Genomic DNA, 13,565 nt, shown 5'->3' on the forward strand with positions numbered 1-13,565 from the left:
GAGGCTAGAGAGGCAGGAACACCTGGTCTGAGGGTCTGAATGCATACACGATACATCAGACGGATCCTCCAATCAATTTATCGGACGATTGACATGCACAAGAACCTTGTCCATAGCACAGTATATCACAACCGCTTTAATGGTACTTTGTAGATCTGCAATAATGAATCTGCCTACGTAGTGCATATGCAGTGAAATTCCCGACTATGCTGGCTATACTCCGAAACACTCGTGGCACTCCACAATCCAATCTTTGGGCGGCTTGGACGGCACAGTGTCGGGCCTCTCGAAGTTATTGTCAGAGCTCAGAGAAGGTTAAAGGGACTTCCATACAAGTCAAACCCTCCTATAATGCCGCTCGCATATGAATTATTTTGATCCGTGGAATCTCGCATTGGAATTGGCCAAGAAAAAAATCCTTCCCCGGCGACAATCAACCATGGGAATTGACCGATTCCTACAACTGACCCGAGCACTGCCTGGTACAGATGGTGTCCACAGGCGCAACCGAAATAAGGAAGAAAAAAAAACGAAAAAAGAACAAATGAAAAGCTCGGCCCGCAAGCTCAACGCCAGCAGTGGACATCCTTTCCCCTGCAACCGGCCTATGTGCGCTTTGTCCTCCACCCCATTCCTCATGACTTCACCCTGACAGCCGCCGGGGCGGTCTGGTGCAAGTCAAATCTGCGGTTGCCCCATTTTCAGGGACCAACCTGTCCCGCTTTGCAGTTAGTTTGTGGAGTATGTCATCCTCGTGTACGTTGTAGGCAGCTTTCTTTTCCTTTTCCGTGTTGGCCCCATATGCAAGCGTATGGACCTTGACGTTACATTCGTGCGCGATAGTCCGTTGAAAAAGCAGGCAGGAGCCTTGCTTGCGCTGAGAACTGCTTTGTACTTGCCAAGCCAGCAAGGTGATTTGAAATTATTTCCTTAGTATGCTGGAGAAAAGCTTGACTTGCGCAAGGTTCGGCGAGACACCTCTGATGAACGGGTCGCTGAGCGTTGCTTGTGGCCGAGGTTTCTCTGCCGCCCGATGCTTTGTACGTCGTAGCCATCATAGGTTTGGATGTCCAATTTTGGGTTGAGTGATTGACCCTCGTCTGGCGGATGTTTAGGTTACGATATGGTGGGTTGAAAGAAAGGGAAGGCGGGACGATCGTAGTTCCAGATTGATTTAGATTAAATTGGAGTAGAGTGGTAGAACAGACTACCGGTATGTTGCAGCCGATCGTGTTAATACGACGGTGACGCTGTCTCGACTCAAGTCAGAGGGCGCGAGCCAGAGAGATTCGGTGCGCATCGGCCGATGTGGATAGGTATCATGACTGACTGTTCTTGAAGTCATATGCTGTGCATGGTTTTTCCTCGAACTTCGGTGATCAGCTGGTTGAGGTACAGAGAGCAGGAGATTATGCCAAGACGCCTCAATCAACCCCACCTGCATATTTGCTACGCTGAGTAGCCTGAAACATCTATCAACTCGGCTGCCTCGTTAGACAGGTAGTGACCAAGTGGATCAATCCGCCCGCGTGGTTCCGTGGGAGCATCACCTGGATGGATGCGAGAATCGATTTGAGCGGTAACACCTCGCAGTTGTGTACTACCTTATGTTAGCAGAGTGGTAGCACCTGAAGGGCAGGTTCTATTACTGATGCGAGTTGATTTCTACGTCGGCGTGATTCATTGCAGTGGAAATTGTGTTTGAGACAGTGTTTGGTATTGTTCAAGCTGCTGCCTATGTATGTACTGTCTCAGGTTCTGAGTTATGAATATGTTCGTAACGGAAACCCCGAAGCTCAATATCGAAGAGAGGTACTGTGGTTATGACAACTTTTTGTGTTGTTGGTATGAGTTGTTTCCTAAGCTTATTTCACCACTCTACCATCACCAACCAGATCAAGGCCGTGCGTATCTATGCAATACGCATCAAGTGTCATAGTAAAGACAGGTGAGAAAATATATGGGTGAATGTTGGGGCTTCGATCGCAAGACCGAAGTCTAAGTATAGCTAGCTAGCGCAACAGGGGGTATCTGTACGGCCGTGAGGTCGTATATATGAAGGAACAAGTACAATAATAGTGCCGCCAACTCTAAGTGGCCAAATGTAGAAAGGAAAATAAGAGTGTAAGTTATACAGGTAAAGAATGCACCAGAGTGTGATGTGACAACGAAAGCCATTGGCTCGGACAGAGTTGGCACTGCCAAATATATGCTAAGATGCAATGAGTGGTAATGAAAGTAGCGATTCTATAGTAGAATGCAAATGAGTGTGTTCCGGTCGGCCGTAATGTCATTTAACGTGGAGCCTTCGTAGGAAAATATGGAAGCCCGGTTAGATAGTCGATAAGGAAATGACTGGAATGCTGGTGGTGGTTACGTCCGCGCTGCGAGTGTAATGTTGAAGTGTTTAGCCTTTGGCAGCGGCGGGGTTCCCTGGGTTGAAGACGGCAGCGGTGAGAAAAATATCACCGTCGCCGGTGGGTGAATCCTTCAGGGGAGGCGGAGGAGCTGGCGGGCAGGCGGTAAGTGTCTTGTCCGTCGGCTTGAAGACGAAGCCGTGAAGCATTTCGTGACTGCGGGCACGATGCAGCTCCTTCATCTTCTCTTCGGACAGATCGGCTTTGACGGGCTCTGGACTCATGGGGCTTTGACCGCTACCGCTAAGTTTGGTGAATTCGCTCTCGACATCAGCTAGTAGAGCATACACATCGCTATCGGCGTAGATGCGAATACTCTCCATTCGTTGTTGCAGAGTGGAGCGGTGTGTGCAGTCGCCAGCGTCGAGTCCCAGACCGACAGTAGCAGCCTCCTCACAAGGAGCCTCTGGAATGACAGACGGAACGCGGGGAACGAATCGGTGTGGAGATGGGGACGGGGATTGAGCATACAGAGATGGCGTCTTGCTTGGGCTTCGAGGGGGTGTAGAAATATCCGTGGCGTCGGTTGACGGTTGGGCTCCACCCATTGCCAGTTGCAGTGTCTCGCTGACGCGGCCGATGTCTGAAGAACAGGCCATGGTGGCTGCAGCAGCGACGTGTTCGAGAAGCTTTTGCCTAACACGTGTGCGGCGGTTGTCGGCAGCCTCCAGCTTGGTCACCCAGTCGTCAATGGAGGTATCCAGCTCCGCCAGAGCCTCCTCCTGCTTGAGCATGGACTCATGACTGAACCTAGCAGTTCGAGGTGAACGAAGATACTGGCAAATACGCGAATGAAGGTTGCGACGACCAGCACGCAGAGAGGTGTAAGTGCGCCGCAGATACTCAGTTCGTTCATCAAGATGGCGAAGTTCCTATTCAACGTTAGTCAAGCCTCCTCCCAATGTGGTTAAAGGTCAGGTTCACACATACCTTGGACAGACTTTCCACGTCATCTTTCTTCAGCACCTCGAATCTCAGAGCCTGTCCGAGAGCTTGTTTTTGCAAATAGTCGAGCTCGCTATGATCGATCATCTTGGCGGCCTCGGTGGGCCTGAACCCCTGAGGCAGTACTTCGAAAGCACGACGCTCGGCGCTGGCATCTCGCTTGGAGCCAGTCCTCTTGGCCGTCGCACCAACGGGGGTCCCATCACTACGTTTCCTTGGTCGGCCACGCTCCATAATACTGCTGGTCTCGGAGACGTTTCTCCTGTGAGACATTGCAGTCCCGCTGCGTGACGTAAAGTCGCCCTCGGCTCTGCACATTGAGGAGCACTCGCTACCGCTCATCTGTGGCGTGGTTACCGGCGTTAAGGTAGACATGTTGGACATGTTCTCCCACGATCGGGGGAAGTCGCGCGATTCTGGACATGCCGAGACGGGCGTGGGAAGGGTAGATGTCGTTAGTGCCGAGTTAGGGGCCGTACTGTAAGACGAGGGCGTAAAGGGAGTGTAGGGCGTCCGGGTCCATGGAGATTCGTCCGTCCTGGCGGACCGTAAAGCCGATTCGGTAGGCGTGCTCCCGGATCGAGACCGGCTCAGGGATAGTTGCCGGGCCAGTTGATGCATCGAGCAGTTTTGAGCCGGTATCACCAGAGGAGCCAGACTCTTGGGTGAAAGTGGTTGTCGTGCCATGGTGTGGTAGGCTTTGGGCGTTTCATCGGGACCCACTATCGTCGTGCTCATCCCGCTGCTCTCATCTGTCGTATCTTCCTCGCATGAAACAGACTCGACGAGATTGTGCTGGCGGTACGTATTGACTGGCGAGCTGATTGACCGTTCATGCAAGGCGGGTCGGCCTGGGATGGTTGCTGTCATCTGTTAGGCCGCTGCACATATGTGAACCTGTTCCAAGTAAACAAGTCAACTTACGAGAATCCATGGGGACCTCCTGCACCGTCGTCATGGGCCCGAGGTCGGCAAGGCTCACTTTCCGCCGGCGGATGAGATTGTGCTCCTTGATCCTCATACGTAGTCCACTCGATTTCTTTTCTTTCTCCTCAACCCGGTCAGGCTTGTCTCCTGGTTGACTCATGGCGGCCGAGCAGGCTTGTTCGGGGTCGTACGCCTTGATAACGGGAAGCTGCCTTTCCTTCGGAAATAGATGGTATTTTCGCGTCTCCGGTTGGTGCATCCTCCAGGCGTACGGCTTCTTCTCTTCGCATGAACTTGTCGAGGCCAGCTGCGTAACAAGCAAAAAGTCAGCTCGAGGTCAAGTCGAACTGAGGGTGCCGTTAATGGGTGGAGAGTGGGAACACTCTTACCGAGTCTGCTGAAGCCTTTGCTGAGAGCCGCTTCCCTATATATTCCTTGACATTGTTCGGTTCGGCGTCTCCTTCGACCATGCAGGTAATGATGTGGGCCATGGAGACTATATGACCCCCGAGTATGATATAAATGGCAGGACGGGCGATAATAAGACGAGACCGCTACGCGCAAGGAAATAGATTAAAAAACAAAAGCCCCCGTTAAGTCTCGACGGATGGAGGAGAGGAGAAGACGGGTGACGATATATATGTTTGCACTAGTACCATAGCAATGTCTCAAGTCGGGCAGTGGAGAGCTCTCGCATGGTCCTCCTCGCGCGACAGGGACAGGAAACCCTACGATATCTGGGTATATGCCAACTCTTAAAGTACGGCCCTGCCTGTTATAGGGAGAGAAGCAAAGGAGGGATGGGGTCTGCTGGGCCCACGACTCCAAATATATCGTCCACGTGTTGCTCTTGTATTCCGCAGGTCAACAAGTGAAGAGAACAGAGGGGACAGGAGAATATCAAATTGGCATTGGTATACGCCGTGGACCTGCATGGGAAAGCTTGGAGCCAGCCAGTGGGCTGGCTGTCTGGTCCGAGACAGGATGCTGCTGCATGTCCTCAAAGGTACCTCCTGCCGTGGCGTGCATGCCTCAAGGCGGACTGGCGCCGCATCGCATCAGATCCAATGCGCAACTTGAATCCTTTGGCAGAGTGACGAGACGAAAGCTCTGCTTTTCCTAGGATCGGGCCAAAGATACGAGAAGGGCATAGGCGGTTGCTGGGAACAAGTCGAGAAGCTGCTTGGACGAGGGATACTGAAACCGCTTAAGCCCTCGACAGGGTTTCTCAATTAGACAGGGCCCACCCCGCTACTACCGCAGCCAGGGTCTTGTCAGGCTAGAACGAAGCCAGGTATACCCTGCAGTATGCCATGCTTGTTGATATGAATTTCTTCTATCGAGAAAAAGGAGACATCTGCGACTTCGCTAACTTTTACTTTGACTACACGTACAGCTGCTGTGGCTGGCTGCCCCAATCACCGCCGTTGGCTGCCTGCATCCGCCGGATGCCCCTGTTCCCAGGACTTGAATTCCGTTTCGACTGCCCAGCTACCAAACAAGTGACAAAAGGCGGTTGAAACAGGCATTGCGAATGGCTTATAGAACTCAGCATGCGAATGCACATAACGAAGCCGCCACTACTGCATAGCTACGTACCCAGAAGGCAGACATTAAAGTCACAGGTGGAGTGGCACCTGTCACATATCTACTCAGTGGAATTATGGACTAGAATCAACGGAAGCGAAGGTGGTTTGGAATGAATCATGAAAGCCTGTGCACTCTCGTCTCAGCTTCAAATCTCCAAAACCGGTCTCCATCGGCGGAAGAGACTGGTGAGAAAAACAACTTGTTTCCCTGTCGTCGACGATCTCCGTTTCTTTGTTTAGTGGACCTCCAATGATTAGAGCAAATGCCAAGTTTGTCTGCCCGCAGTTCTATGATGTGCGCCCGTGCGGCCAACCGACGGACATGATATGAGTAAGTGGATATGCACAATGCTTCATTGTTATGAGAAATAGACACATCGACGTAGAGCTTCTGCCAGCACAGACAATCCAATGTTGAATGACTCACGACTGCAATGAATCATCATGTTGATCTCCGTTGTCTCATGGTGACTTGACGAGTAGTACGCAATGGCCGCCACTTGACAAGTGCATGGCTGTATCCCCAACAGCGGTGATCAGACTACGAAGTATATCACGTTTGAGAGTAAGAGGGATATACTTGACAGATGCAAGGGCAATTTCTTCTGACGTCTAGGGGATCCAGGAACGTCGTCAGCGTGGTCCTGGTTGTTCACATGAGACTGAGATCGTCATAGTTGCATACTGGTTGAAACCAATGCAGCTACCTAAAGCATTATTAGTGGTCAACAATTGATTCCCCGACTTGACTTGCAATGCCATTATTTTTATTTTATTTAAATCTTTTGCATCAAGGCATTTTGCCGCAGCTTGACGAAAACCGGGCTGGTTGTGATACGCGGTGCGTGAATATCAGAAAGTATTCGCAACAGCTATGAGGTGAGAACGGACACGGGCAAGTTAACCTTAGGGCATCAATTGAGAAGTGTATTCATGATGCCATCCGCCATGCAGAGTCTTGACAACTTTAGGTATGATTCGCTGACGAAACTAGCACCTGCCGCCGGAGAGTTTTCCCGTGGTTGCGGGGACGGGGAACGCCTGAGTTTAGACCCAAGAGTTGTTATCAAGCTGCATGAAGAACTTTTCAGGGTAAAACCACTGTGGCAATCTGTCCAGCAAGCAGATAGCTTCTCCACCACTTGTAGACCTCGTGGCGTACAATCTAGGGGTCAATGACCGCCTGCATCGGCTATTGCCCAGATTTCGCCCTGCTGTTCCATCATAACTTCGAGTGCCGACAATACATGAAAGCTCGAGTCCGAGATGACATGCCAGAATAACTTCCACTGCATGTACCATCTAATCTTTTGCGAAACAACTCGCCTCCATCCCAATTTTATGATGGAAATTTAGGGCATTAATATCGTTCGCTTATCCAGTTCACACTGTTAATACTCCGTAGTAGGATGTCGAGTTGTGAGAGGCAATGACGGCAGTGGCGGTCCTACTTCTGTAAAACCATGCTCAGATACTGTATATGATGTTTCCGCACGGACCACACGACAATCTCAACGTTAGGTCTAGCCGTCGAGATCGGCATTGACACTGGACGGTGCGAAGGTGGTTTAAAACCACGTGGAATTACAGTGGTCGAGTAATTAGCCAACTGCCGTCTAGCCGAAGGGCCAAGCCGGAGCCTCCATTCTACAAGTACTTTGTAAGTAATCTGTGCCATAAATTGACTTCAGATAACGAGTCTGTCACCGCGCATGCAATTAAAGATTATAACATGTGCGACTGGGGCCAATAATGCTTAGCGGCAAATGCCATTTGTATCTCGTGGGTTTCTCATGCCGGAGTCAGTCAGCTCAAAGCGTGCAGCATCTCCGGGAGAGTTCAGTGCATCGTAGGTAATCGCTGGTGGTCCGTGGGGTGTAGCGGCGTCAAGCGACGCTAGAAGCTATAGTAGCAGGCTACAGCCTAGATTCTATGCCCTTATGAGCAACGACAGTATTCGGTTGAAGTCGCAGGTTGTCGATACAGTTTATGCTGAACCCTGACCATCGTCGATTGAGCACTCACACAAGACACCCGACAAGATGGGAGTCTTCATAATGATGAAGTCTGCGAACGAGCCCAAGTTTTGGTAAAAGTAGGAAGTCGCGCTGGAACCCTGCCAAAACCAGTTCGAGGAAACAATTGGCGGCGGCAACTCTTCCAACTCTCCCCGACTACACCGTAGACTATACCAAATGACCCTTGTCACTTGTGTCAGTCCCTTGTCTCTCCCGCGCTATATAGTAGTCGACTAACATCTGCCAAGCCTCATCACAATCATGTTCTTGTCCGAAACCACTCGCAGGTCTCCACTCTACGATGCTTCAAGCTGCCCGCCACTTTATTATTCTACGTTTCGGTTTCCGCTGCTGGGGCGAAGGCAACTACCGGTCATGCAAGGCGTGTAATAATCCCCTGTACAAATTTCGGACGACTGTGGCCAATATTGTCAAGTTCTTCCGATGTAATCTCTGAGATGCTGTCATATGATATCGTTTCTGCGCATCTTCGCAATAGGTGCCGTGGGGGCGTGTAAGGTAACTACACCTTCTGACCTCTCACAGCCATCGAGATTCACAGCAGGATGGTCAGTTTCTATCCCCAGCCCGTAGCAAAAACTCGACCTGGGGTTTTGGATGGATCTCTCTATTTTTGTGCGCCCTTTTCAATCACATTTCCATTACAATGTCACCTTGAGCAAGTCCAGATCTGCAAGCCACAATGAACTCCGCAATGCCAACCAGGTTGGTATTTGGGCTTTCAGTACGACCCTGATATCAGGAACCCACGGGTCGCACCTGACTTGCCATATCTCCGGGATCGTGAATCAATGGCGTCGAAGATAAGGTGATGACAAGCAGCCCGTCACACCGACACATTCAACCGAGCAACCATCAACCCTGGAAACGGTTGCATGCCCGTTCAACTCGAACACCATTCTCTAGTCCAGTGCATCGTTAAAACCGACACTTGCGGCGGTTTGGGAAGTGGAACATTTTCGTGGCCTGGCTACCTGGCCGTCGTCCCAAGTCCCCCAAGTTTCACAGAGATGACGAGTTTTGACGATATGGTCCCTGCCAAAACCACGTGGGGACCAGGAGACGGTAATAGATGAAGCCGAAATTTCAAACTGCCACAGAGGTTGGCGGCAATTGGGTTTTTTGGGGCATTTTTATCTTTTGTTATCTCATCATCCATGCCCGTTGTTTCTGTGGATTCGATAAGCTTCTCTATATTCAAACCGATTCTCTAACTATCTCGCTCACGGTGGCGACAGCGGCACTTGGTGGAGCTATCATCGAATAGAGTGAAAATGAACCCCTTACAACAGGCATGCGTTACACCAAGTAGTTGCTGCAGAAGTGTCGAGAGACAAGGCTTAACTAAGTAGCCTCTCAGCCAATAGGGAGGCGAGATCTTTTTGTAGATCTCGTCCATTGCCGCAAAGTGTGCCCGATTCACAGGGGTTCTCAATCATAATTGTTACGATATCGAAGAGGAACCCTACCTCCGTCGGTCCATCCATAACGCTGCCCGTCTTTCCAGGGCACCGTGGCCTATCGGCGACAAACCGGCGTTCCCGCACTATGGGCTAGTACTTTCGTACCTGTTCCTCGACACTGTGTGTGTGTGTGTGTGTGTGTGAGGGCGTTGCTATTTTCGCGTCATTGCAAACAAAGGCGTTCCCACTGGAATGGCACCCTTCGGACGTTTTACAAGTTTCGGGACAAATTTGGTGCATTGCATTGCATGCATGAAGCGTCGAGATGCGACGATGCCGTGGGCAAGTGCGTAAACCAGTGAAAATGGTGGTGTCAATACTCCGAAGATAAGTTGACGCATTATCAGTCGCTCTCATCGCAAGCGCGAAAATGGCTCGTCGTTTGCAAGTGAGATGATCCAAGCACTTGAGATTGTTGGGCAACAGCTTGTTCCTGACTCGTTGGCTCGTACGAGACTGAGGCTGTCCAGCAACCTGCCTGCACGCGCACTTGAGCAAAGCCCCCTTTCTTGTTGTTTTGCAAAGTGCGGGGTGCCAATGAGCAATGTTTCAGGCTTTCTGGACCAATCTGGGCGGACTCCTTACAAGGAGATTCGGTTAGCCAATGTGCGTCTAGGAGCAACCTTACTTTAATATAGCGAAGCAGGAACTTGGGCACCGTGGCGATGAGGGCTCGCTAATGCAGTTTCATCAACTCATGCACATAATAACTAGAGTGTCTGTAAGTCGGTACATTTTGTGTCCAAGCGATATGTCCGCTAATTAGGAAGCGGCAGGGATGTAGGTGCCAATTAGCGACCGTAAAAATCTCTTTGGCCTCGGGGTCGTCGAATTCTACCCGCCTGTTAGAAGGGTAACGCAAGCAAAAGGCCACCGTCAAGATTTTATCGCGTCCAAAGCTCTTCGAGATGGGCTACATTGATGTGCGATGCTGGAGCAAAATGTATTTCCATTATCCTTTTGCGATTGCTGTGGCAGACCGAGCAGAGCTGAAAACCGAGCTAGTCCTCCACTAGACCTGGCAGGCCGGACAGTCTGTCCCAGGACTTCAGAAAACGTCCGCCGGCTGTCAAGATTGAGAAAATCCCGGAAATTCAATGCCTCTCATCGTGAGTATCTGTGTGGCAAACAGCGCACAAGGCATATGCCATGACAGGCACCTGAGGTAGTCTCCGGGGTTGAGGCTAGCAGATGTCATCTCCGGACTCGTAGACACACCAAACCGTTTCTCTGAAGAACATACCTTTCTGAACTTCCAGCTAAACCTAAAACCCCGTCTTCCCGAGCCCTGCTAGCGTTTGGCGAAGGCATTTTTGCATCGTGCCATCATCAACCCCTAACGACGCATCCATCCTGCAACAGGGCTCGTAGGAGGCTGAGCGGCTAACAAATGTCGGTCGACTCTGCTCGAAACGGCATCGTCCCGGCTACTTGGGCTCCCAGTCGGTCCAAGTGCTTACTGTCGTCACCCGCATAATCTCAGCAAAAGTTGCGCGAGGCTCGAGGGTTGCGCAGAAACGCTGCATACTAATCACTGTAGATGGTTTGTTATGTATGTGTATGTGATGGGATCAAACAGACATGGGTGTTTTGACAAGTTCGAGCTTGAGAGTCGGGCTTTGTTGGGTAAAATTGATATATTCCACACAATAGCCATGGCTATGTCATGGTTGGTTGATCCCTTGGGACCCATAAGACTTGGCCGTTATTGCACCAAAGTTGCAACCTTATTGCATCTGTCCGCCTATCACGGCCAACGCGGGGTGCCAACTCTCCTTACCCACCTGTTCGCGATCCCTTAACGGCTGATTTAAGCTTCAATTCTACCCGTCAATTTCGACTACCAATAGGATTAAGCTCGTCAGAAAAGCACTTTGGTCGACGCTGTTCGAGCGTCAAAATTGATATCAATTCCAGACTGCTGAACTCATCAAAACCCAAATCGAAGACGATTACATGTCGCAACCGCAATTGCATTAGTCATTGGCTAATCTGGGGTACCGAGACATTTATCAGGATTGTGTCTGAGAGCGTGCCTCCTCTCATAAAAGATGCTCCCACACATCTAGACGAAGCGCTCAGTTGCAAGTACCATGCAAGGTACCCAAGCCTCCTCGAGAAGCGCGGCTCTTCGTTTGGCCCAAAATAAACACAGCGTTTCCCAAGATGGTGAGGGCTTGGGTTACCTGTCAAAGTGCCATTGATTAAACTCGTCAATCTCCGAGGCAGTGCCGTAACCAAAGAATTGCGTAGCTTTGATTGTTGCAGGGGAACACATCGAGCAACATCGTGATGACCACCCCACGCTCTGTGTCACACTGTCGTTGCCGTTCGGCGGCGCCGTTGAGCAGCCACTTGTTGGCCAGTGCGGTGGTACGTAACCCACAGCCAACCGACCTTGCCGAGTTCCAGCGACTACCAGCTGTGACTGTAGATACTACGTCTCAACGAACCTCCACGTAGTTGCAGCCTTCTAGGAATTTTTCCACATGTCGTGCGACGATGCACCAAACCCCGGATGCTTGGCATGCTGGGAAGAAAGGGGGCTCTTGAAGCATCACATTCAAACCTACCAAGGGAGCCTAGGAGAATTTTCGTCCCAACTGCAAAGTGGCTGGCCACCTGCCTGTCTTGGTATGCGGCCGGGTGGGCAGTGAACTTCCTTGCCACTTCCCTTTCTTCTACTCCAATCGCGATGCTGGACTTGAACAAGGGATGGAGTTGTTTGGTGGTAGCTGTTTCAAGAGCTCCCATCCATTATCGACAACACCATGCTCTGCGATCGATTATGCCGAATATGGATCTTGATGCACCGACGAGATGGGACGAACCAGACCGAGCGCGCTCTCAGTTTTGATTTGTCTTTGCCCTAACAAAGCATGAACTCAGCCGAAACATCGCTTGCACCAAGTAGAAATGCCTCGAGTTTTGTCCGCCACCTTCATGCTGCAAAGCCACCAGGCGTTGCGTAGTTACGCACCTTCAAGGAAGAGAATCGTTTGGTTTGTGGGGACTTGAGTACGTGATTTCCGGCAGGTGAATGTGATGTCAGCAGGAAGTGATGGGCTTTGGGGCTGTTGACAACCGAGCATGTTTTGGAAGCGACATTTTTGTAATAGCTTTACTTTCGTCTCAGTAAGTACATAATCAACTGCCAGTTGTTTCAAGTTCTAATGTTTCTTCTTTCATATATCAAGTTGTTCTATTGGATTATCTCTACTACAGTCCATAGGCTTGCTACTACCAGATACTAAAAGCTTCTCTCTCTCGCTATGATCAACCCGGGGATTTAGTCAACGTAGCCCTAGCTACTCGAAACACGGCTTATACTAGGGGAAGTCTATTTAGTTGTCTTTACTAAATTAAGAACACAATTTTAAATGAAGTTTAGCGCATAGACTATAGTTTACAGAAAGCAGTTATGACTAGCTATTACTCTATCATTAAAAGAAAATATAGGGCTTAAAGGCACAGATAAGCCCGGATTTAAGTAGAAAGCATAGGATCGTACTGGCATTAACATTCCGGCTATATAATCAGGTAAAGTATGGAAGTATAGGTACACGGGTCTACGCCGTATAAGGGTCCTGAGGTATCTTAGATATACCTTACTTTATAACGTTAGGCTGCTATTTTCATATAACGTAATTGAACTACTAGATCTTTTAGTCTATATAGAGTAGTAAGTTATAAATAGTGTAGTGGGGCCAGGCCGGTCATCAGGGAAAATGGGTGGCAGGGGGCAGGGAGGACTCCCTTTTCTTCTCTTCAAGATGTATGCGGGGACCGATCACCATCTTCCCCATGACCATCCCTTTCATCATCATCATCGTCTTCTCAACCTTCGTCTTTCACTTAGTCAGTCAATCTTGAGCTTATTCATTTCATACATACAGGCATTCGGACGTAGCTTTCAACGATCCATTATTTTGCCCTTATCTTAGCCTTGACAGCTACAGAAGCCTTCATCTTGTCCTGATCAGGCTAATCCAGTGCCGGCGACAGCTTCAATTCGACTCTCAGAGGCAGGCGTCTTATTCTGTGAATTGTCCCGCGGCGGTTACAGAGGCACATCTGACCAACTTGCGCACAAGAGCTGTAGGACCGAAGCTCTTACAGCCAGCGCCACGATCTTCGTCTGATCAGACCAACAGATAGAATCCTGTTGGGGTGGGCACATCCTAC

At 50.1% G+C, this 13,565-nt stretch overlaps 2 protein-coding genes across 2 annotated transcripts; one reads left to right on the forward strand and one right to left on the reverse strand.

Annotated features, from left to right (window-relative positions):
* Window positions 1-2,407: 2,407 nt before the first annotated feature.
* Window positions 2,408-4,548, reverse strand: BCR38DRAFT_341648 (Up-regulated during septation-domain-containing protein; the record flags this gene model as incomplete). The annotated part of the gene is made up of 3 exons (XM_040855883.1): window positions 2,408-3,289; window positions 3,348-4,225; window positions 4,287-4,548. 3 exons carry the CDS (start codon window positions 4,546-4,548, stop codon window positions 2,408-2,410), a joined length of 2,022 nt encoding a protein of 673 aa, XP_040716401.1.
* Window positions 4,549-8,803: 4,255 nt separating this feature from the next.
* On the forward strand, window positions 8,804-9,387 carry BCR38DRAFT_432214 (uncharacterized protein). Its single transcript, XM_040860169.1, has one exon. The coding sequence runs from the start codon at window positions 8,990-8,992 to the stop codon at window positions 9,182-9,184; it is 195 nt and encodes a 64-aa protein (XP_040716402.1). The 5' UTR covers window positions 8,804-8,989; the 3' UTR covers window positions 9,185-9,387.
* Window positions 9,388-13,565: the final 4,178 nt, after the last annotated feature.

This window comes from Pseudomassariella vexata (assembly GCF_002105095.1).
Source record: "Pseudomassariella vexata strain CBS 129021 chromosome Unknown BCR38scaffold_6, whole genome shotgun sequence".
NCBI classification, from domain to species: domain Eukaryota; kingdom Fungi; phylum Ascomycota; class Sordariomycetes; order Amphisphaeriales; family Pseudomassariaceae; genus Pseudomassariella; species Pseudomassariella vexata.

Excerpts from the sequence above, each read along its gene's own strand:
- BCR38DRAFT_432214 (XM_040860169.1), top strand. The coding sequence starts at position 8,990 with ATGAAGCCGAAATTTCAAACTGCCACAGAGGTTGGCGGCAATTGGGTT.